At 44.4% G+C, this 21,518-nt stretch overlaps 1 protein-coding gene across 2 annotated transcripts; it reads left to right on the forward strand.

Moving 5' to 3' along the window:
- The first annotated feature begins 620 nt into the window (after positions 1-620).
- Positions 621-20,834, forward strand: SLC46A3 (solute carrier family 46 member 3). 2 transcript variants are annotated; one of them, XM_019447885.2, is made up of 6 exons: positions 621-1,183; positions 1,598-1,810; positions 8,656-9,526; positions 11,109-11,192; positions 16,332-16,488; positions 19,589-20,834. In XM_019447885.2, the coding sequence occupies exons 2-6, from the start codon at positions 1,622-1,624 to the stop codon at positions 19,671-19,673; spliced, it is 1,386 nt and encodes a 461-aa protein (XP_019303430.1). In that variant the 5' UTR covers positions 621-1,183; positions 1,598-1,621; the 3' UTR covers positions 19,674-20,834. The 2 variants fall into 2 exon arrangements, with proteins under 2 accessions (XP_019303430.1, XP_019303428.1); XM_019447883.2 differs by having other exon boundaries at positions 622-882.
- The last annotated feature ends 684 nt before the right edge of the window (positions 20,835-21,518 follow it).

Here is a 21,518-nt window from a genome sequence, read left to right on the forward strand (position 1 = left end):
TCCTCCTCCTTACAAGAAGTCATAAACCTAACTTCAGGTGTGGTCCTGGCGGGCTTGTTGGAAGGCACTGGTACAGTCCCTCCTTTGTCCCAAGGCTACGCTGTATATACATGCTGAGGGTTCATTAGAACAATCCTGTAGGGCTGTTACGCCCACTTGACAAAGAAAGGTTCATAGAGATTAAATAATTTGCCCAAGGTCACACCGCCAGGAAGAGCCAGAGACCACATTTCAGACCCTTTGCCAGGAGCACTCTCTTTCCCTGCACGGGCGCCCCCTACCCCGTCCCCCTTTTCTGCGTTTCTTAGGGCACTTGCCCTGCCGACCCGGACGCTACAGGGAACTGCATCCCACACACGTTACTTTTGCAACAGATCTCCGTGTGCTTCTGCGAAAAACGATGCTCAGACCCAGAAATGTTCTTCCACTGCAGAGCCCTAAAGCGAGACCTCCGCGCTGCCCTACAAACAGCTCGGGCTGGCGGACGGCTGCGCGGCGCCAGGTTTAGCCTGGGGCCTCTGGGGGCGGGTTCACGGGAGCGACGTCGAGCGGACCAATCCCCGCGAGGGAGCCAGACACCGGGCCCAATCGCAGAAGAGCCAGGCAGGACAGGGACAGCCACGCCGGCGGCGACCCCGGCAGCCCGCGGCCCCGCCCTCTCGGCCGGCTGCGGTGCTCCGCGGGCGGGGGCTAAGCCTCTGTCTGGAGCGGACCGGCAGCGGGCCCACAGGCCCACCCACCGACCCGCGGACAGGCTGCCCACCGCGTAGGGAGCAGCCGCCCGTGCTCCCTGGGGCCGAGTCCGCAGGGCCACCGAGGAGCCGAGCGGGGGCTGCGCAGTGACCTGTCGCCGTCGTCACTCTGGACGCCGGAGTGCGCTCGGTTGGTTTGCTTTAAAATGAGAGCTTGAGTTTCCCCGACAGGTGCATTTGGTCGAATTCAACGGAAATTCCCCTCCCCGTCCCAGCGCGGCGGCCGGCGCAGACCCGGCCCCCGACCCAGGCGGCGGTCAGTGTCCCCGGCGCGTCCCGGGCCGCCCCAGCCTCGGGAGCACTTGCTGCTCGGCAGGCGCCCGGAGAGCGCAGGGCACCCCCTCCCCCCCAAAGAAGACAGCCCCCGGGGATTCCGGCCCCGAAAATGATCAGACCTGCGCCTAGCCTGGCAGGAAGACTGTAACCGTGGGGTGAGTTTAAACGAGAAAAAAATCCCTTTATGATCGGCAGCTGCTTTTTAAAGGCCCCCTTCCTGTCCTTGTTAACGAGCAGCAAAATAACAATAACAAACAGTTGCGCAATTATCGCGTTCCCGGAGGAACCTCATTGTTTGCCTTTTGAAAACCGGTTGGCAGTATGTACAATGTGGGGACTGTGGTGAGATGATTCTAAACGAAAATGGGTGACAACTTACTAAGATTATTTTAAGGCGGTTTGAGCCCTGAAAGGTCATACTTACTCTTAAAAATAGTTAAGTAAGATAGTCACCGGTTTACTGCGTACCCTATTCCAAAGTGAAAATTAATCTCTTACGAACTGCTTACTGCTTTCTGTTCCCCAGTTACTCCACAAAACTCCTCTAACTTCCCCGTTCTTTTTAACAGAATTCAACTACCTACCCAGGCAACATGAAGATTTTCTTTGTAGAACCTGCCATTTGCCTGAGTGCATTTGCTCTGACTTTGACTGCCCCACTGACAACACAGTATGTGTATAGGAGAATATGGGAAGAAACCAGCAACTACAGTTTTGTGTCGGATAGCAATATTTCTGAGTGTGGAAAAAATACAAGCAGCCCGATTTTTGCATTCCAGGAGGTAAGACATTAAAATATCCCTAAAATGTCATAAAAGGGGAATGTGTAAAGGCGTTTTTGATGAAAGAGGGCATTGCACTCATCATACGTTGATCTCTCAAGGGTCACCTTAAATGCTCCGAAATCCCAGGTCAAGAGCCTTTATTCAGTTCTCCTGTTTGAAGTTTCCTGACACCTTTAATCTGCCTCTTCTTTTTTTTCTTTTTTTTTTAATTTTTTAATGTTTATTTTTGAGAGAGAGACACAGAGTATGAGCAGGGAAGGGCAGAGATACAGGGAGACACAGAATCCCAAGCAGGCCCCAGGCTCTGAACTGTCAGCACAGAGCTAGACCCCGGGCTGGAACCCATGATCTGTGAGATCATGACCTGAGCTGAAGTCAGTTACCCCAACCGACTGAGCCACCCAGGTGTCCCTAATCTGCCTCTTCTAAGTAAAAGCCCCTTCTTCTGTGACATTGGTGCTTCTCCTTTCTTAGAAAATTTCCGCCTAGTCTCACCTCCCCAGGGGCTCTTTCCTCCCCCTCCCCCACCCCCATCCCAAAGCCTGAAAGTTGGACCACAGCCAACTGGAATGAGTACTCGATGGTCCCAGCGGCCGGGGGAAACAGTGTTTCTGCCTTTCCCCGGCTTGCTTCCTTCCACCACCCCTCCTTCTGCCTGTACATGACCCAGTTTTCAGTGACCCCCTAAGTAGCCCATCACTGAAGACTGTGGACCTTGGGGCCCGTGTCCTTCATGGACTTGTAGGGGGCAGGGGGCAGCATTTGTCATTCATCATTCGGTGTTAGCAGATCAGCTTTGACTCCCAAGTGCCCAGGGGCAGCCGTGGGAGGCTGTCTGCGGAGGGGAGCACTCACTTTGGTTCTGAGGACACTGAAAGTGTTGAGCCAGATATTACAGAGCCTTACCTTCTCCCTCTCTGGCCTCCTCCCCCAATTTTTGATTTGTTTCAAACAGGAGGTACATCACCATCCGCAGGCTCCCTCAGACAGTTTTTAGCAAAGTCTACCAACGTCCAGATGCGAAGGAGATAGCATTTAGATGTGGAATTGTTCCCCCAGACGGCGGTTCTACACCTTGAACTCTTCCCCTAGGGGATACTTTGTGATGGCAAAGAGTGGCACTGCCTCACCTCTCAAAGGACCAGAAGAGTTTGGAGGAATGCAAGTCACTTGCCTAGCCGGCTCTCAGATTTTCTCCTCAGGAGAAGGGGATTCGGGTGTGACTGGGCGAGGAGTCTGAGGCCTAGAAGAAATGGCCAAGGGCCCAGAAGGAAGGCTGTGGCGCTTCTGGAGGTGGCTCCCCAGGTGTCAGGTAGAACCTTGCTGGGCTGAGGCCTGGCCTTTGGACACAGCTTCTGCCGTTCCTCATTTCCATGGGAGAAATTTTCTTGGAACTGATAATTGCTGGGAAGCCATGCAGACATCAGGGTTCTGGCCTAGAGTGGGGTCGTAAAAATAGAAGGGCCAAGGGTCTCACCTGGTGGTTTTGTCTCCTGACTTTAAGAATGTTCCTTGGGGTGCCTGGGTGGCTCGGTCGGTTGAGCGTCCGACTTCGGCTCAGGTCATGATCTCACGGTCCGTGAGTTCGAGCCCCGCGTCGGGCTCTGTGCCGACAGCTGGGAGCCTGGAGCGTGCTTCGGATTCTGTGTCTCCCTCTCTCTCTGCCCCTCCCCTGTTCATGCTCTGTCTCTCTCTGTCTCAAAAATAAATAAACGTTAAAAAAAAATTTTTTTTAAATAAAAAAAAAGAATGTTCCTATATATATTATATATCTTATATATAATAAATATATAAATAAATATATATAAATATTTTATAAATATTATATATCTATATTAATAAATATATGAATATATAATTCTATATATTTATATATTATATATATAAACTCCCAGGGAGTGAAAAGGTTCAGTAGGCTCATCAGTTTCTATATTGGATTCCATGCTTTCCTACAGCAGACACCTGGGAGCAGTGGGAGGGACAGAGGGGGAGAGGGCTTGAATGTGTGGAAAAGTCTGCTGCCCTTGCCCTCCCAGAGTGAGGGGAGACAGGCCGTGGTTCAGTCACCTTGGTGGCCTCTGTGACTGTGCAGGTGATGAGTACTGGCCGCCTCTGGCCTTACCCAGCTGCTGAGAGGCCCCCACTGCCCAGAGCAGTGGTCTCATTTTGAAAATTTCTGCCCAGTGTTTAATTGTTGTTTCATTAATTGTTTTTTAATGAGATTAATATTCAAGAAAACATAGTGCCCTAGATCCCTTCTCTTAAAGTTGGTACTCTAGAGCTACAGATCCTTTTTCTCAGATTGGGGAACTAGAAAGCATGACTGTCCCCACCCACAATTGGGACAGGGCGGGCAGGCCACTCGCTTTTTGCTCCTTAGGTCACAGGAGCATTTTTGCTTCCCAGGAGGCACCCCCATCTCCTTCAGCATTTCCCTCTGGCCCCTTTTCTGGATACTGTTCCTGCTCAATATAAGAATATTCTCTTACCTTTATTTTTATTTTTTTAATGTTTCTTTATTTTTGAGAGAGAGACACACGCAAAGTGCAAGTGAGGGAGGGGCAGAGAGAGGGAAACAGAGAATCCGAAGCAGGCTCCAGGCTCCGAGCTGTTGGCCCAGAGCCTGACGTGGGGCTCGAATTCACAAACGGTGAGATGGTGATCTGAGCTGAAGGCGGACACTTCACTGACTGAGCCACCCAGGCGCCCCTCTCTTACCTTGAAATCCAAGGACAAATGTTCCCTGTTTCAGGACCTTCCTTCTCAATTCCCAGCTCTGCTGGGGGTGGGTGCTGGGCACTTGCTGACTTAAAGAAATTGAGGGGTTTGAGAATTGTTCTTGTAACCCTAAAAATAAAATGTCATAGGACACACAGAGTCAGTCCTGAATAAAACAAAGGATTTTTTTCAGTTCAAATTTTTCTTTGCCACCCCCCCAAAAGACCAATTATTTGTAAGAAGAGTGCATAATACAATAGTGTATTGAACTTCTTACTGTGATACCATATTTATTTATCCTTCTATATAACAAATACACAGACACAGACACATGTATTGGAATGCAAGATAATAATACGAATTTCAGGGTATAGATAGAAGAATAAACTAAGCTATTTCACTTATACTTAACATTTTGAAACTCTATATGAATGAAAAGTCTTATTTTTCAACCTAGTAGGGTCAAATATATATAGACATATAAATATAAATACATATAAATATTCATCTAACCTACTTTCCAAATCTTTGAGTTTTCTGAGTCTTGTGACTATAAGATGCACCTACATACTTCTCTTGAGCAAGATTAATCTCTAAAGGGCCTCTTAACAAAATGGCAAGGCTGTGGGAAGGACACTCTTGGCTAAAGCAGAAGAGGTAGGGAATTCTAAGCATGTTTGTTGACTTGTGTGGAGGAAGGAATTTTGAAGCCCCTTGCCATCCTCTCCTTCCCAGGTGAAACGACTGGTTTTGAGGTGCTAAACTGGCCACTTTGGTCTCTTCTCTTCAAGTGCTATCAAGACAGGGACCCTGCTAGTTGAGGGGGCAAGTTGGTGGCAACCAGATGGTGAAATTGTTCTTATTCAGTAATTTACTTATAACCCTTTTAATAACTAACACAGTCCCTTATTACCAGCAGATAGAGAATGTCTTCTACTCAATTGTAATTACTATATATACTACAGCCTATGGAATTGTGACTTTTTGAAAATTGATATTCCTTTCCTTAATGTAATTTACACTTGTCTCAGTACATTGTCCTTCTGTTCGGTCTTTTTTTTTTTTTTTTTTTTTTTAGTTTTATTTCAAAGTTTATTCTGAGAGAGAGTGTGCGAGTGTGTGTGCACGAGTGAATGGGTGGGAGAGAGAGAGGACCCCAAGCAGGCTCCCCGCTGTCGGTGCAGAGTCAGGCGCAGGGCTCGAACTCATGAACTGAACCGTGAGATCATAACCTGAGCTGAAGAGTCGGATGCTTGAGCCACCCTGTTCAGTCTTGTAGAAGACATAGCCCTTTTTATTCTGATTTCTTCCATTTGCCCTTATCTAATTATGATTCTCCAGAGTTTAAAAGGAACAGATTGCAGATGAGGAGAGAAGTCTGCGTAAGAGGTTGGGTTAGAAAGAAGACCAGATGTGGGGGAGGGGTGGGAATGGGAAGAGGAATCCCAAACTGGAATAGCTTGTTGAGAAGCGGATTAGAAAATGATTGTTTGATTTACTTCTTTATTCGGTAAATATTTACTTGATGGCTTTTATAACCGTGGAGCTACAACAGTGTGCACAAGAAGCCTGCCCTAGGGGCGCCTGGGTGGCTCAGTCGGTTAAGCGTCCGAGTTCGACTCAGGTCACGATCTCGCGGTCCATGAGTTCGAGCCCCGCGTCGGGCTCTGGGCTGATGGCTCAGAGCCTGGAGCCTGCTTCCGATTCTGTGTCTCCCTCTCTCTCTGCCCCTCCCCCGTTCATGCTGTGTCTCTCTCTGTCTCAAAAATAATAAAATAAACATTTAAAAAAAATTTTTTTTAAAAAGAAGCCTGCCCTAGTAAAAATGAAACTACCAGAGTTGATTAAGCATGAACTTATAGTAGGGTCTCTGCGGTGTGCCTTATGTTGCCATGCTGACTTTAAATCTCACACTCACAACAGCCTGCAAGACAGGGACTCTTCATACCCCCCTCTTGTCAGATGAAGCTATAGGGATAAATAATTCGGTCGGCATCACACGCAGCTAGCGCGTCGCCTGTTTTATTTGCTTATTCACTGGTACAACCAGTATCTGTGGGGCACCCTGTGAAGCACTTGGTTGGAATCCGTGACGATGTGGCAAAGAAGACCGCGTGCCCGCCCTCCCAGAGCTTAGTGGTAGTGGACAGGGCACACGGTGAGCAGCTCCATTAAAGTAACCCACCCTGTGGGGGTGGGGCAAGTCTCTAAAGAAAACTATAGCCAGATAAGGGCATGGAGCCCTGGGTGGGGGTTGATGGGGTTGCTCTGGATGGCTCACAGAAGGCTTCTGAGGAAGTGACTTTCGAACTGAGGAAGTGAGCCGTGTGGTCATCGCAAAAGGAACAGCACGTACAAAACAAGCGAATGAGCGTGGAGTGTCTGAGGAATGCATGTGGCTGAGGGGAGCCGAGAGGCAGACCTGAAATCAGAGAAGTCATGATATCGCCGCCCACACTGTGGCAAGGAATTCGGATTTATTCCACTGTCAGGAAAGCCACCGAGGGATTTTGGGTGGAGGAGTAACATGAGCTGGTTGGTGTGTGTTTTTAAAAATCACTCTAATTGCTACGTAAAGAACGGGCTCCTTCTGAATCTAGATCCATCTGACTCCAGAGCTCTTAATCGCTACACAAAAAAGTGCAACTGAAGAATGATAATGGCCAGATGAGAAGGTTCAACGGGAGAGATTACATCTGTTTGGGCATTTCAGGCAAATCCAAGTTGGACTTGACTAAGGCCTGTGCCTGTAACACGGCGTATTTGGGGAGGGAGTGGAGATCATGCTGAAGAGTGGGGTCGGACCGCCTCTGGGTGGCCTAACATAACGGACACGGAAAGCGTGAGCTTTCTCTGGCAGGCAGAGGGCTAATAAGCAGGTGCGAGACGTGCCACTAGTGTGTTTTGGCAAGCCGCTCCCACCATTAGGGTGTGTGATCCACCAAGTGACGAGGCTGGGTCATAGACCGAGTTGAAGAGAGGGAAAGCAAGGTGCCCGGGGAGTCCTGGTGAGCGCTAGGAGCCCTGTGCTTCCGGTGGCAGCGATGGGACCGGAAAGAGGCAGAGGTCACGAGAAGCACCGGGTGCTGGCAGGCATGGGTGAAGGGAAAGGCCAGAAACAGAGATGACTGGAGCTTTGAGCCTTAGTGACGACAACACTTCCTGGTAACGGGAAGTTACTTGCGTTATATGGATATATAAAAACCAACACGGGCTCACTCTTTTAAAACATCATTAATTTCAGTACTTGATTTTTCTGTGTGGTTCATCAGTTGTTCTAGGGTGCTTTCTAAATATTACGTGAATCCGTCTGTTTTTAAAAATGAGTTTACTAATCCCTGTTACAAAAATGGCACATACTCTGTATAAAACTTGGAAAATACAGAGAGAGGTGGCAAACAGAAATCACCCCAAATGCTCTCCCCCGAACAACCGGTGCAGCGACTGTAACATCTTCCAGCCTGTGTGTGCCCCCGGGTGTGTTGGCTTGGAGAAGCTGGATTTACCTTCCTCCTCAGTTCATGGCGTGCCACCATCCGTCTTCGTCAGTGCAAAGCTTCTCTTGGGGTTTTATCTTCTTTTTTAGTAAGGAAAGAAAGAAACTGGAAGAAACGTATTTGTGGAGACACATGTGAAAAAAGCAACTGAGTGCCTCCTAAATAAAGGTCTATCGAGTATGACATTTACACGTGATATTCATTGCCTTTTAAGTAGACAGAAGGATCTGTCACGGGAAAGGGTGTTGCTCTTGCTTGACAACAGTGGTCATGATCTCCGTGCTAGCTGTTCACAGAAGAAAGAAATATCCTTATATGGCCAGTCCCAGATGTCTTGGGGTCTGTGGATCCTGTATATAAGACAGACACACCGCGATTCCCAATTTTCTTTTTATGAGTGAAAGTCCCCACCACGGTACTTGAATATTATGACTGAGCTTTGATTCCTGCGTCACCTCTTGTTATTTGCGTTGTGAACTGGATGAAGATTCAGGCTGTATCAAACCCATGCTGCAGAGATTCCTTGTTGGCGACGTACTGGAAAAAAGAAAAGCACGCACTGTGATATTTTCATGCATGTTGTCTATATCTCTGTGAACACATCGTCTTCTTTTTGTTTCTTTGCAGGAAGTTCAGAAGAAGGTGTCTCTCTTTAATCTGCAGATGGACATAAGTGGGCTAATTCCTGGTCTAGTGTCTACGTTCATACTTCTGTCTCATAGTGATCACCGAGGACGGAAATTCCCTTTGATTTTGTCTTCCGTTGGCGCTCTTGCAACCAGTGTTTGGCTCTGTGTGCTCTCCTACTTTGCTTTTCCAGTCCAGCTTCTGATTGCATCTACCTTTATCGGTGCACTGTGTGGCAATTATACCACATTTTTAGGGGCCTGTTTTGCCTACGTAGTTGATCAATGTGTAGAACAGAAACAAAGAACAATTCGAATAGCCATAATTGACTTCATACTTGGACTTGTCACTGGATTAACGGGACTGTCTTCTGGCTATTTTATCAGAGAACTAGGTTTTGTGTGGTCCTTTTTCATTATTAGTATGGCTCTCGCTGTTAACTTGATTTATATTTTATTTTTTCTTGGCGATTCATTGAAAGAATCTTCGTCTCCGAATGTTGCCATATCATGTAGTGAAGGCTTTAAAAACCTATTTTACCGAACTTACATGCTTTTTAAAAATGCTTCCGGTAAGCGACGGTATTTTCTCTGTTTGTTACTTTTTACAATGATCACTTATTTTTTCGTGACAATTGGCATTTCCCCCATTTTTATCCTTTATGAATTGGATTCCCCACTCTGCTGGAATGAAGTCTTTATAGGTTATGGATCGGCTCTGGGTAGCATTACCTTTTTCAGTAGTTTCCTAGGAATATGGCTTTTTTCTTACTGTATGGAAGACATTCACATGGCCTTCATTGGAATCTTTACCACCATGGCAGGAATGGTCATGACTGCTTTTGCCAGAACGACATTAATGATGTTTTTAGGTAAGATACAAAATGTAGCCTTAGAACTAACCGTGTATTTGATGTTTATATAAAACGAATTTAGTCTGCTGGGTGAGAAACTTTTAGTTTAACATTCTCTATTTAACGCATTCTAGTTCAATTAAGGCACTTTGCCAGGAAGTGAAAGCCAATTGGTTTAAAAAACACTAATGATTAACCACAATTTTCTAAATTTGCATACTTGCCAAAAAATTGTTTTGAGAAGCATTCTTCTTGTGAGTCAATTCCTCAATAGAGCTTTTTGCCAACTTGAATATTTCTTAAAGTGCTGCTAAGAAGACTACTTTCCATAAAACTTTTTAAAAATTATTTTTTAAGATTTTATTTTTAAGTAATCTCCACATCCAACGTGGGGCTCACTCACAACCCCAAGATCAAGAGTCATACGCTCCACTGGCTGAGCCACCAGGCGTCCCATAAGAATTAAAGATCATTACATAAAATAAACTCAAAAGATTTATAGAATTCACATTTGTTGAATATATTCAAGAAGAAAATTCTTTAAGACAGGGTTTTGCAAATTGGTCATTCCGTCAATTGGCTTTTGATAAATCATTTTTTGGCAAACTGGACTACCTCCTCAACTACCTACCCCACAGGTGGTTTCTGTAGGGCTTGAGTGAGATGCTGCCTTTGAAAGAGCTAAGGGATCTGTCAAGTGGGACCTTAGGAAAGGTCTGATTTCATCTTTTTCTACAAAGCCACTGCCAACCTCTTGCTACCTTGCAGGGAAGCAGGGTGACCAAAGAGAATCAGGTTTAATGTCCATCTATATGGCACCAGGTGATCTTAAGCAAATTACTTAAGTACTCAGGGCCTTCATTTATTCAAATGTAAAATGGGCACAGTAGTACCTAATTCAGAGGGTTACAAGAATATTAGAAGAGATCACTGTAAAGCACTTAGCACAAGGCCTTGTGTTCAGTAAATGTCGGTTCTCCCTGTCTCCCTTAGAATTGCCAAGGTCAAGTAAGTTGATATATGTGTGAAAACTTTAACATCATCTGCAAAAATAATCTATTACTGTTTTGTCAAAGAACTAGAAATGCTACTATTAGGGGTCATAATTTAAGAGGAGAGGTGATCTGGGCTCATAAAATGATTCAGCACAAAGATGAACAAGCAGAAAGATAACCACTTTCTCGATAAGTGAGTCAATATACTAAAAGCATGCTAACACTAAGAATGTCAAGTCTAAGGAAGCAAAACCAGAAAATACATGAAGAAAGCTAAGTCACAACTTGCTGAACGAGAGGTCACTGTAATAATCAGGGAAATAGCACATCAGTCCCAATCGCAGTTCTAATCCCAAGGACCTAAAACCTCCATGAACTCTTATTCTTACTCCCGTAATAACAAAGTAAAGTAACCTTTAGCTGACCCATCTATAGTGTATCTTAAGTCATGAGACAGAAGTCTACAATTAATTAATTCAGTCCTTGGATGCAATGAGGTAGGATGCTTATAGAAAAGGACATAGTCAGAAAGAAAGTATTTCACATTTAAAATTGGCCATTCGTTTTCTGACTTGGCCAGTGATTTCCCACCATTTCTCTTACAGTCAGGTTGCCATTCCTTTTCACGATCGTGCCGCTCTCTGTTCTACGGTCCATGATATCAAAAGTGGTTCGTTCTACTGAACAAGGTGAGTTTAATTTGCTTAATGAATATAATGAGTTTACAGTCTGTTTCAACTGAAATCTATGGACAACCAATGTTTGATTCTTCTGAATATTCTACAACACTTTTTTTTGTTCAGAACGCCTTTTGAATTAAGTGGTAAGCAAATTCTGTGTTCGGTAGAGGCTTATGTTCAGGCAGGGGTGCCCTGCCCAGGGTCTCCCGCTTTAGAAGGCTTGCATCTAGCCAGGCCTTGCCTCAAGAGGAGAGGAGTGCTCAGGGCCCAGGCAGATGCCCGCCCGGGAGCTCACAACACCTCCCCCTTCTAGACTATATTCTGGGTATCCGGGACCCATAATTCCCAGCCAAACAGTTTTGGGTTCGTGTCTTTGAGTGCCTGGGTGGTCCTCTTCCTCAGACCCTTTCTCCTGAGGGTAGACCGTGTGTTCCCCTCTAGACCAAAGGGGTAGCCAAGCCATCACTCTTCATAGAACTAGCCCAACCTTGGCATTGCAGAGTGGGGTGTGTACAGCCATGTGTAAATGATCCTTTCTGAGCAGGATGGAGCTAGAGAGAGAACACAGCGTGGGCGGACTGCACCCTGCAGCTGGGGACTGAGGGCCAAGGGCCAGCTAGCTCGGCCAGTGCTGCCATGTTCCTCCACAGAACTCCAAAGAGTCTGAGAATTCGGAGTCTGTGTCTGACCTTCCAAATCATCGTGAAGGTACAGAAGGCATATTTCTCAGAGCGGGGAGTTGAAACATAGCTTACTGAACAGTTTGTTCATTAGAACTGTAACTCACAAATACTTACAATATAATATATAGGCTTCTAAGTGTATTCTTACACTGGACCCCACAAATGTTAGGGCTGGGCCTGAATTAGAATCCTAGCAAAAACAGGATCCCACTCAGCTGGTTCCATAGCGACTTTCATGAAGTCCAAGCAATATGGCGGAGTGGGCAGTGGAGAAGGCACCCAGAGAAGGTGGCCCAAAGAGGGAGCAGAGACAACACACTACAAGCTTTCTCTCCACCTTCATCTCGTTGACCAAGTGCAACAGAAAGTCAGATTAGCAAGGAAATCCACGTCATTCGATAGGAGCAAATCTATCAGCCTCCCAAGCACAGAGCAGGACACAGGAGATCAAACAGCTGAAGTGGGAGGGCAGAGAATAACCAATACAAAAGGACAACAAAATTAAATTCCTAGTTAGAACTAGTTACTAGTTAGATATTAGGCATATCTGTACCATGTGAATATTGTTAGATTTTGGAGCTTTCTTTTGTTTCATGCCTCAGCCTGGTGCAGATATTCATATTAATTGTTGATGGACCATTCATATCTAGGCTGCTGTATTTATGGCAGTTTAGTCAACACTAAACTGCTAATTCAGTGCCTTTAAAAATATATTTCTTGATTCTCTTCCACCCATGTCACTGTATATGCACACAGCTGTTTATAGATTATGTAATGATGATTGACTGGAAAACCACTTAGGAATATAAAAATCTGTAACTGTAATATGTAAAAATATACCTGCTTCTTTGGGTTACAATGGTTTCTTAGGTATGACACCAAAAGCACAACAACAAAAGAAAAATAGATAAATTAGACTTTATCCAAATTAAGAGCTTTTGCACTTTAAAGGACACCATCCAGAGAGTGAAAAGACAAGCTACAGAGTGTGAGAACATATGAGTAAATCACATGTCTAATAAGGAACTTGGGAGGTGGGGGAGGGGAATGGATGAAATAGGTAAGGAGGATTAAGAATACACTTATCTGGATGGGCACTGAGTAGTATATGGAACCTACTGGATCACTGTATTGTACACCTGGGACTATTATAACACTGTGTGTTAACTACACTGGAATTAAAAAAAAAAAAAACAAAACCAAAAGACAACCCAACTATATAGGCAACAGATTTGAACAGACATCTCTCCAAAAAGCTGTACAAATGGCCAAGAATTATATGAATAAATGCTCAACATCATTAGCCTTCAGGGAAATGCAAACCAAACCCACAGTGAGACCCACCGGGATGGCTGAAATGGAAAGACCACAACAAGAGATGGTCAGGATGTGGAGAACCTGGAACCCTTCTACACCGCTGGTGGGAACATAAAATGATGCACCCGTTTTGCCAAAACAGTTTGGTAGCTCCTCAGAAAGTTAAATAAAATTCCCTTAGGACTCGGCAATTCCATTCCTAGAAATAGAATGGAATTGAAATCCCAAAAGAAATGAAAACATATGCCCACAAAAAACCCTGCACACAAATGTTCACAGCAGCATTATTTATAGTAGCCAAAAAGTAAAGACAAATGTAAACGTCCATGAACTGATGAATGGATCGATGCCATGTGGTATATCGGCCCAATGAAATATTATTTGGCAATAAAAATAAAGTACTGATGATACCCAACTACCCCATGGATGAACCTTGAAATCATTGTGGAAAATGAAGAAGCCCGACACAAAAGGCCACACATTGTCGTATAAATACTCCATTTATATGAAACGTTCAGAAAAGGCAAACCCGTGGAGACAGAAATCAGGTAAGTGCTGTCCAGGGCTGGAGAGAGAGGGAGCACTTGCTAATGGGTACGGTTTCTTCTGGGGCGAGGCTGCGCAGCTCCGTTAACTGTGCAGTTTAAAGGGGTGAGTTCTAGGGCGTGTGAATTATACCTCGGTAGAGCTGTTCAGGAGAAAAAGAAACATCTACCTGCTTCACAACTTGGAGCTAAAAGAGACTTCTCAGAGTGCCTGGTTTGTTTTGGTTTTTATTTGGTGTAGTCTCCTTTACAAAGGCTATTTAAAGTGACACTTTAAAATGTTTTGTTTTTTGGATTTTCACTGAGGATGCCTTTTGCTGATGTCAGAGTTTCCCTGGTGAATATATTCTGGTCCTGCATTACTTTTTTAAAAACGGGATATCTTCGTGAAAATGTTATGTGCTTTAAGGTAATCGGAGGAGAAAGGAAGTGCCACAGAGGTTTTCATGAGTCTCTCAGTATCCCCATCATCTTGAATGAGAAAGGAGAGGAAACTGGATTGTTTCGGAATCTCTGTGCTCCATACGGCCGTGAAACTCCCAGCTAAAGCCACCCTGGACTACCTCTTGCCTCGCTGCTCCCTGCGCACTCTTTGTGATTACTTGGAACACTGGAAAAACACACTCGACTTTTGAAACCTACCGGATTAAGAAAAGTATAGATACGAAACAATGGGCTGATGACTTAATCCAGTTTATCTCTGGTGACTGTGACACAAGTTGAACTGCTCGAGAAAGTTGAGCGACAAGTGAACCCTACTGTGTCGTAGGATGGCTGTTTACGCCAGACACACGTACCACCTGGCCAGCTTTCTGTCAAGAATCGAGTTAGGTCATTGCAAAACAGGACTACCTCTGTCCAGTCTGTCCTCCATGGCACTGCGCCTGGCTGTAGCAAGGGATCAGAAATATAAGAAGATAATCGCATAGACAGGTAGGAGAACTTCCTCCCAAGTGAACTGACTTCATGTTTTATCATAAATCATGGAGGCAGCAGGTCTGTGTACTACTTGCTGATTGGTAACTGGGCTGTTGAATGAAGCTTTTTTTCATTCGACAAATACGGGTTAAACATCTTCCATGTGCCAGGACAGACAGGCCCTGGGACACAGCAGTAAACAGAGTAGATGTGCACTTGGCATGAACAGAGCTTTCGTTTTAGTCAAAAGAAGACATGTACGTGAAAACACAGTATTCTTCAGAGATATGTTTATGTTTTATGAACACGTGACCTGTCATTCAGTGAAGAATTAGAAGCCACGTACGAGAAGATGTATACCGGGGTAAAAAGTCTCAGTAGATAAAAACCCATACGCCACACGGTCTACAAGACTAAGACCACGGGGAAAATTAAAACACAGACAGCGTAAGCCATAATCTGGTTACGAAAGGTGACCCTCATGCTTGCCTTTTCCTTCTCACCAGTCCATCAAATACAGTTATTTACATGATTTGCATTGTTTGTAGAAAAAATACATCACAACTTCTCATGGAAAAGTAAACTTGGCAAAGCAGGGAACAAGCACAATGGCTTAATGATAGAGTCCGCCAAAGCCACGTAGGGACTTCTACTGGGGACATCAAGAAGAGCGGGAAAACCAGGACAAAGTTTTTCATCTGGTGATGCCAAATAGGGCAAAGAGGAAGACAAGTACATCAAGATGACCCGCCTGTCCTTTAGAGGTTTAACTGCTCAGTCAGCGTGGTCTTGGATTGCAGACAGAACGAAACATTGGCAGAATTTGTGCCCCCTTTTCTCGGATTATGAACTTGGACTGACCACGCAGCCACCCTACGCTCCTCGAACGATGCTCCAGGGCCTGCCCTCGACCAACCGTGGTAGGCGGGCAGGGGTGCCGGGCAGTGGCGGGATCCCCGCTCACTCAGTCTTGTGAGCCACCTCAGCGTGGAAGCCGTTTCAGGCAGGGAAGGCAGAAAAGACTCACTTCGCATCAAACCATGGCATAACTAGAGCACAGACAGTTACTTGAGGAGTCACACAAAGGAACCTTGTGGCTGCTCAATTTGCCGGCACTTCAGAGGGAGGGATCCAGTCCACGCTGCAGAAAGCGTATGCCATCCTCTGTCTTTGTCTGCAGCTGTCACTTTTGCCAGATCTGAGAAGCAGATGAAGAGGATTGCTTTAACTCAAAAGGCTCCTCGGGTGGGACCTTTGCTGGTAGGAGCCACCTGCACATAGGAGGTGTGTCACAGATGTCCCCAGCTTGGGGACTGAGAGTGGGAAATAAGCTTGAATGTCAGGGCTATGTAGTTGTGGCTATGCCTGCGGCTGTTCAGGGACAGGAGACTGTGGGTTTCAAATGTGTCAGCTGTCGTTGCCTTTTACCTTTGCCCTACCGACATCGGAACTATTGTGTTTTCACCTTCCGTCACATCAAGTCCAGGCGGACCTCATGATCTCAGTTTCTCCACCTGCAAAAATGGGTTACTGACTTCTCAGGGATTTGGAGGAAATAGCTTTCATTCACCAAGCAGTGCCCCATGTTTGTTTTTTCCAGGGAGTAAGTTTTCTCCCTTTGTTCTGTTCGGTGTTTTGTCACGAAGTCATTTCTTTTTCTCCTTCCACACCCTGACCCCAAACAGGTACCCTGTTTGCTTGCATCGCCTTCTTAGAAACGCTTGGTGGTGTCACTGCAGTTTCTACTTTTAATGGAATTTATTCAGCCACTGTCGCCTGGTACCCAGGCTTCACCTTTCTGCTGTCTGCCGTTCTCTTACTAATTCCAGCCATCAGTCTATGGTAGGTAATTATTTTCAACCGTTTTGTCAGAGGATAGCTGGATTAAATGAATTCCCTAACCTCACTAGTAAAATTACATAGATCTGTTAAAGTTGTTTAAAAAAAAAAAAAATTCAACTGGGTAGCTTTTAAAGATCTAATTGGCTCCACTGGTTGATTCACGAACCGGGCGGCCTCCCATCTAAGTAGAGTGGGGCTCTGAGGAGCTGTGCCAACTGGAAGGTTTTCATAGGAAAGAGGGTGGGTCGTGAAGTTATTAGCAGAGGAGAAGAAATAATTATTTCAGGCAGAGTCACCTTCCCTTAGGGAGAAGGGCAGGGGTCTTATTAGGGTGGATGACCTCATCGTTCTCTGGGGGATGGAAAGGGCCCAAGTAGCAGGCTCACCGGTGCTGATCAGAGAACTCCTGGCTTGACTGGTGAAGACGAGCCTCTGGGGGAGGCTGGGAGTGCAGGTAAGTTACATGTGAAGTCCAGGTTTGATGAGGTGGCCTAATGGAAACCACGTGGGGCCTGTGGTTTTCTTTTGAACGAAGTTTTGTCCCAGAATGTACTTTTCTCAGTAATTTTTAGACATGAGGACATCTATTGATAATGTTGAAGACTTAAGAAGAAAGAGACAATGACAAGGCTCACCATTACTAAGAGAAAGAAAGATTGGGTCAGACTCTGAATAGCCACCCCCTGTCTCTTTAGATATGAACCGATTAAATCAGCATCCAAGAATATGCATGTGTATGCGAATGTGTGTGTATGTATATATATTCATATTCAACTATGATTTCCTAGAGTATAATATCCCCTGGGGGGTCAAAGATTCCTATAAGAAGACAGACTTTAATATGGAGTCTTGGGCTGATGACAAGAGCAAATAGTGTGCACTGAACATCAAGAATTTTCTTTGAAGAATGTTGGCTTATTTAGTGACTCCCTTTTTTAAAAAAGTGTTTTTTTTAACGTTTATTTATTATTGAGAGACAGAGAGACACAGAGCGTGAGCAGGGGAGGGGTTGGGAGAGGGGGAGACACAGAATCCGAAGCAGGCTGCAGACTCCATGCTGTCAGCACAGAGCCCGACGCGGGGCTCGAACCCACGGACTGTGAGATCATGACCTGAGCCGAAGTCAGTTGCCCAACCAGCTGAGCCACCCAGGTGCCCCCAATGACTCCCTTTTTAAATGTAAATATCCAAATAAATACAAAGTACCAAATTCTATTTATGAATAGTACATAGAATAAAAAGACCAGAGTCATACACATAACAAGTGTTTCTTTCTTCCTTTGCCTTTCAGTTAACAAAAAGTGTAATCTAACTAGACAAGCGGTTGCCAAAATGGCCAAGCAAAGAGAGTGAACACATTCTATGGGGCCAGCGCACTGGGCCGAGAGCTCTTTGCCCTTTCCTTGCTGGGCTTTGCCCAGTCTACACGGCTGAGAGCACAGTGCAGTGACAGTGCAGTGACAGTGCAGTGACAGGGGTCAGTAGGACGTGGAGCACAACACATCTCTGCTTTCTCCTGAGCACTGGGCGGGGGGGAGGGGGGGTTCGGGGTGAGTAAGGAAAGTACCTACGTGCACAGGCCTTACCCGTTCTACCAAGACTGTGACCTCCTTGAAGGGCTGCCCTACGTCTTAATCATAGTAGGACCTCATTACATAATGTCTCTCTATGTAATTTTCATACCTAGATCTGTGTAAGACAGACTACAGTACTATTTACAGTTCCTCTGTGATTCTGATGAAAAGTGATTTTTACTAGATGTCTTTTTAAAAAGAGACTCCACCTGTTGAACCAGCAAAATTAAAAATACATGCTGTGCTATATAGTAAATGATGAGACAGTCTTCCGCATTGCTTGCAGGAGTGTCATTTGGCAGGATCATCTTTGGAAAGCAATTCATAAACATGTATCAAAAGCTTTTTTAAGAAGTTCGTAGTATTTGACCCAGTGATTCCTTTTAGAAGCACATCCTAAGGAAATGATCGGTAATATCAAAAATTTATGTACAGTTAACTCTGAACAGCACAGGTCTGAACTGCATGGATTCACTTACATGCAGATTTTTTTTCTATATATGCAGTACTATAATATACTTTCTCTTATGACTTTAATGCCATTTTCTTTTCTCTGGCTTTATTATAAAAATACAGCATATAATCCTTATGACATGCCAAATATGTGTTGATAGACTGTTTTATGTTACTGGTAAAGCTTCTGGTCAATGGTAGACTATTAGTAGTTAAGTTTTTAGGGAGTCAAAAGTTATATGCGCATTTCCAACTACATGGGGAGTTCAAAGGTCAACTGATACAAAGTTTATGAAGACAAAAACATTTTTTAAATGACCAAAAGAGAATGATTAAATAAATGATCGTGCATCCATACCATATCATGAAAAATAAAAAGAATTAGGGAGTAGAAAATGGGTAATTTGTATTCTTCATATATTCATACATATCTGTTAATGAACATATACACAGCTAGATAAAAGATAGTTTTGCTTTCAATAATGCTTCTAATGTAAATGTAGATGGTCTCCTGAGATTTTTTAACCCTATACCGTTCAATATTTTTAAAAAGTTAAATGCTTATTTTTTATTAAAGTTTATTTATTTGAGAGAGGCAGAGACAGTGCGAGTGGGGGAGAGGCAGAGAGAGAGGGAGAGAATCCCAAGCAGGCTCTGCACTGCCAGCACCTGAGCCGAAACCAAGAGTCGGACTGAGCTACCCCAAGCACCCCCAAATTAACATGTTTTTTAAGTTCCAGGTGTCTTCTTGTCCCAGCTTCAGTTATAGGTATTGGACATGAACTTCAGCCACACCTACAGTTATAACTACTTTTTTGTGGACTATAGAAACTAAACAGTGGGATGGATGGACATTTCAGGGATCCGGAAGAGAAAAGAACTGTAGATTGTTTATTATTTTCAGAATGCTCTGCCTAGCAAGTCAGCTGGACTCGAAGTGCCAGTATGTTCCTTCTGTGTATAATTTGCACAATTTATTGCAAGCCATGTAACCAGGGGGAAGTTGGAATATAGATTATTTATTTATGTATTGCTTTGGTCACAATTGCAGAATGTCTTGTTTGCTTTTGCAGCATCGTCAAGTGCACCAGCTGGAACGAGGGAAGCTATGTACTTCTTACACAAGAGGAACCCAGTGAAGACACTTCAGACAGCTGATCGTGATTTAAAAAAAATAATTGGACACACACATTATACACTCGGACTTCCGAGGACTGTAAACTAGTTCCGTAATCAATAGTTCATAAATAATCAATGCTACATGCCCTTTCTTCTCAACTGAACAGTGAGAGAAACGGCCCCTGGCTCTAGCTTCTTACAGTACCATGCACTTTGAGCACTTTATGAATATTCTGCGATGGAGTCCCATAGATAGAACAAATCTCAAAACACTTCCCACTTCTGGATTTGGGAAAGAAACGGAAACGTCACAGTCTAAAGGGATTAAGAAACTTAACACAATCAAAAGCAATAATCTCCCTGACATACTCTAGCCTCTCACCCTGGGACCAAGGAGAACTCTATACCTCAGTTTCTTCATCTGCAAAATGGGTTTCTGACCTCTCAAAGATTCTGAAGGCATCACTGTTCAAAATTATGATGAATCATTCTCTGATAGGAAAATAACGGTAGAAGCTTCAAACAATTCTAGTACAGTCACACCTCTGCTTGGATAATGCTTTGTTTTACAGAGCCCATCAAGGTGCTAGGGACCGTGAAAGTTTCTAAGAGATGCAAAAACCTTAAAACGGAAGCACTTTAGAGGAGACATATTTTCACTTTTCCTAATACGTGTCATCAGTGACAGGTATGTTAGTGTTTATATAGGTGACACAGGGGTGACTGGAAAAACACTGTAAATAAAATTTTTTATAAAGAAACGTAAACACTGAGCAAGCAGCCAATCATGAGGTAATGTTACAGAGCCAATATTCATTCCTTATTTTTATCCAGGGATATCCATATCTTACTGCCTTAAACTTATCCTGAGACCCACCCTGGTCCCTGAGAACACATTCTCTCATGCCTCCTATCTTTCTATACACTGTTCCATTTGCCTTTCCTCCTTTGAGACATTGGACCTTTCAACTGTCAGCCAAATCCTGCTTCCTCTGTGTAGCCTCCTTGACATTTCTTCCCTACTCCTATGCTCCCCCCGCCCCTGCAGGGCACCCACAGCACTGGGTGCATACTTCCTCGCATTTTCCACCGTCTCCTAATGTTTGTTTTCCTTACTTGACAATGGGCACCTTGAGGACAGGGACAGTCTTGGATTCCTCATTATATCCTCAATAAATGTTTGTTGAACTAAATACAAAATTTTGCTTTTCCTTGTAAAAATAATTTAAAGTTACATATTTAAGTAGCCACATGCCACAGCCATTAAGCCAACCTTGCAAGTCAACTGAAAAAATATGCCAGCACTTTTTAAATTGGTTTATGGTATTTTCACTGGTCCTTCAATATCTCTGGTTTTTTTTTTTCATTGTTTTAAATGTTTATTTATTATTGAGAGAGAGAGAGAGAGAGAGACAGAGCTCAAGCAGGGGAGGGGCAGAATCCGAAGCAGGCTCCGGGCTCCAAGCTGTCAGCACAGAGCCCGACACAAGGATCAAACCCACGAACCGTGAGATCATGACCCAAGCCGAAGTCGGATGCCTAACCAACTCAGACACCCAGATGCCCCAGTATCTCTGATTTTCTAAGTTACGATACGTAATATCGCAAATGCCTTCAAGTACAACTAGATGACTGACTTCTCTGTGATCTCTTGAACACAGACAGTTTTCCATTTGACAGCACTGCTTACAGTAGATCTCCCTGTAGGGTAATCAATGACCGCTGAACTAGCGAACAGCACTCGGTGTAAAATATTAGAAGTTTTTATTTCCAAGACCATTTGTTTTAAGTCTACCGAATGCCTTCTGGGCCAGAAGCCCACGTAAGAACTGGGTGATTTCCATAGTTACTTAGTTTTGTTTTTCTTCCTGTTCAATAATTTTC

This window comes from Panthera pardus, unplaced genomic scaffold (genome assembly GCF_024362965.1).
Source record: "Panthera pardus isolate Hobbes unplaced genomic scaffold, ASM2436296v1 HiC_scaffold_1, whole genome shotgun sequence".
Lineage (NCBI taxonomy): Eukaryota > Metazoa > Chordata > Mammalia > Carnivora > Felidae > Panthera > Panthera pardus.

Excerpts from the sequence above, each read along its gene's own strand:
- SLC46A3 (XM_019447885.2), top strand. The coding sequence starts at position 1,622 with ATGAAGATTTTCTTTGTAGAACCTGCCATTTGCCTGAGTGCATTTGCT. Across the intron at positions 1,811-8,655 it reads CGATTTTTGCATTCCAGGAG|GAAGTTCAGAAGAAGGTGTC; the intron begins GTAAGACATTAA and ends GTTTCTTTGCAG. Across the intron at positions 9,527-11,108 it reads GACATTAATGATGTTTTTAG|TCAGGTTGCCATTCCTTTTC; the intron begins GTAAGATACAAA and ends TTTCTCTTACAG.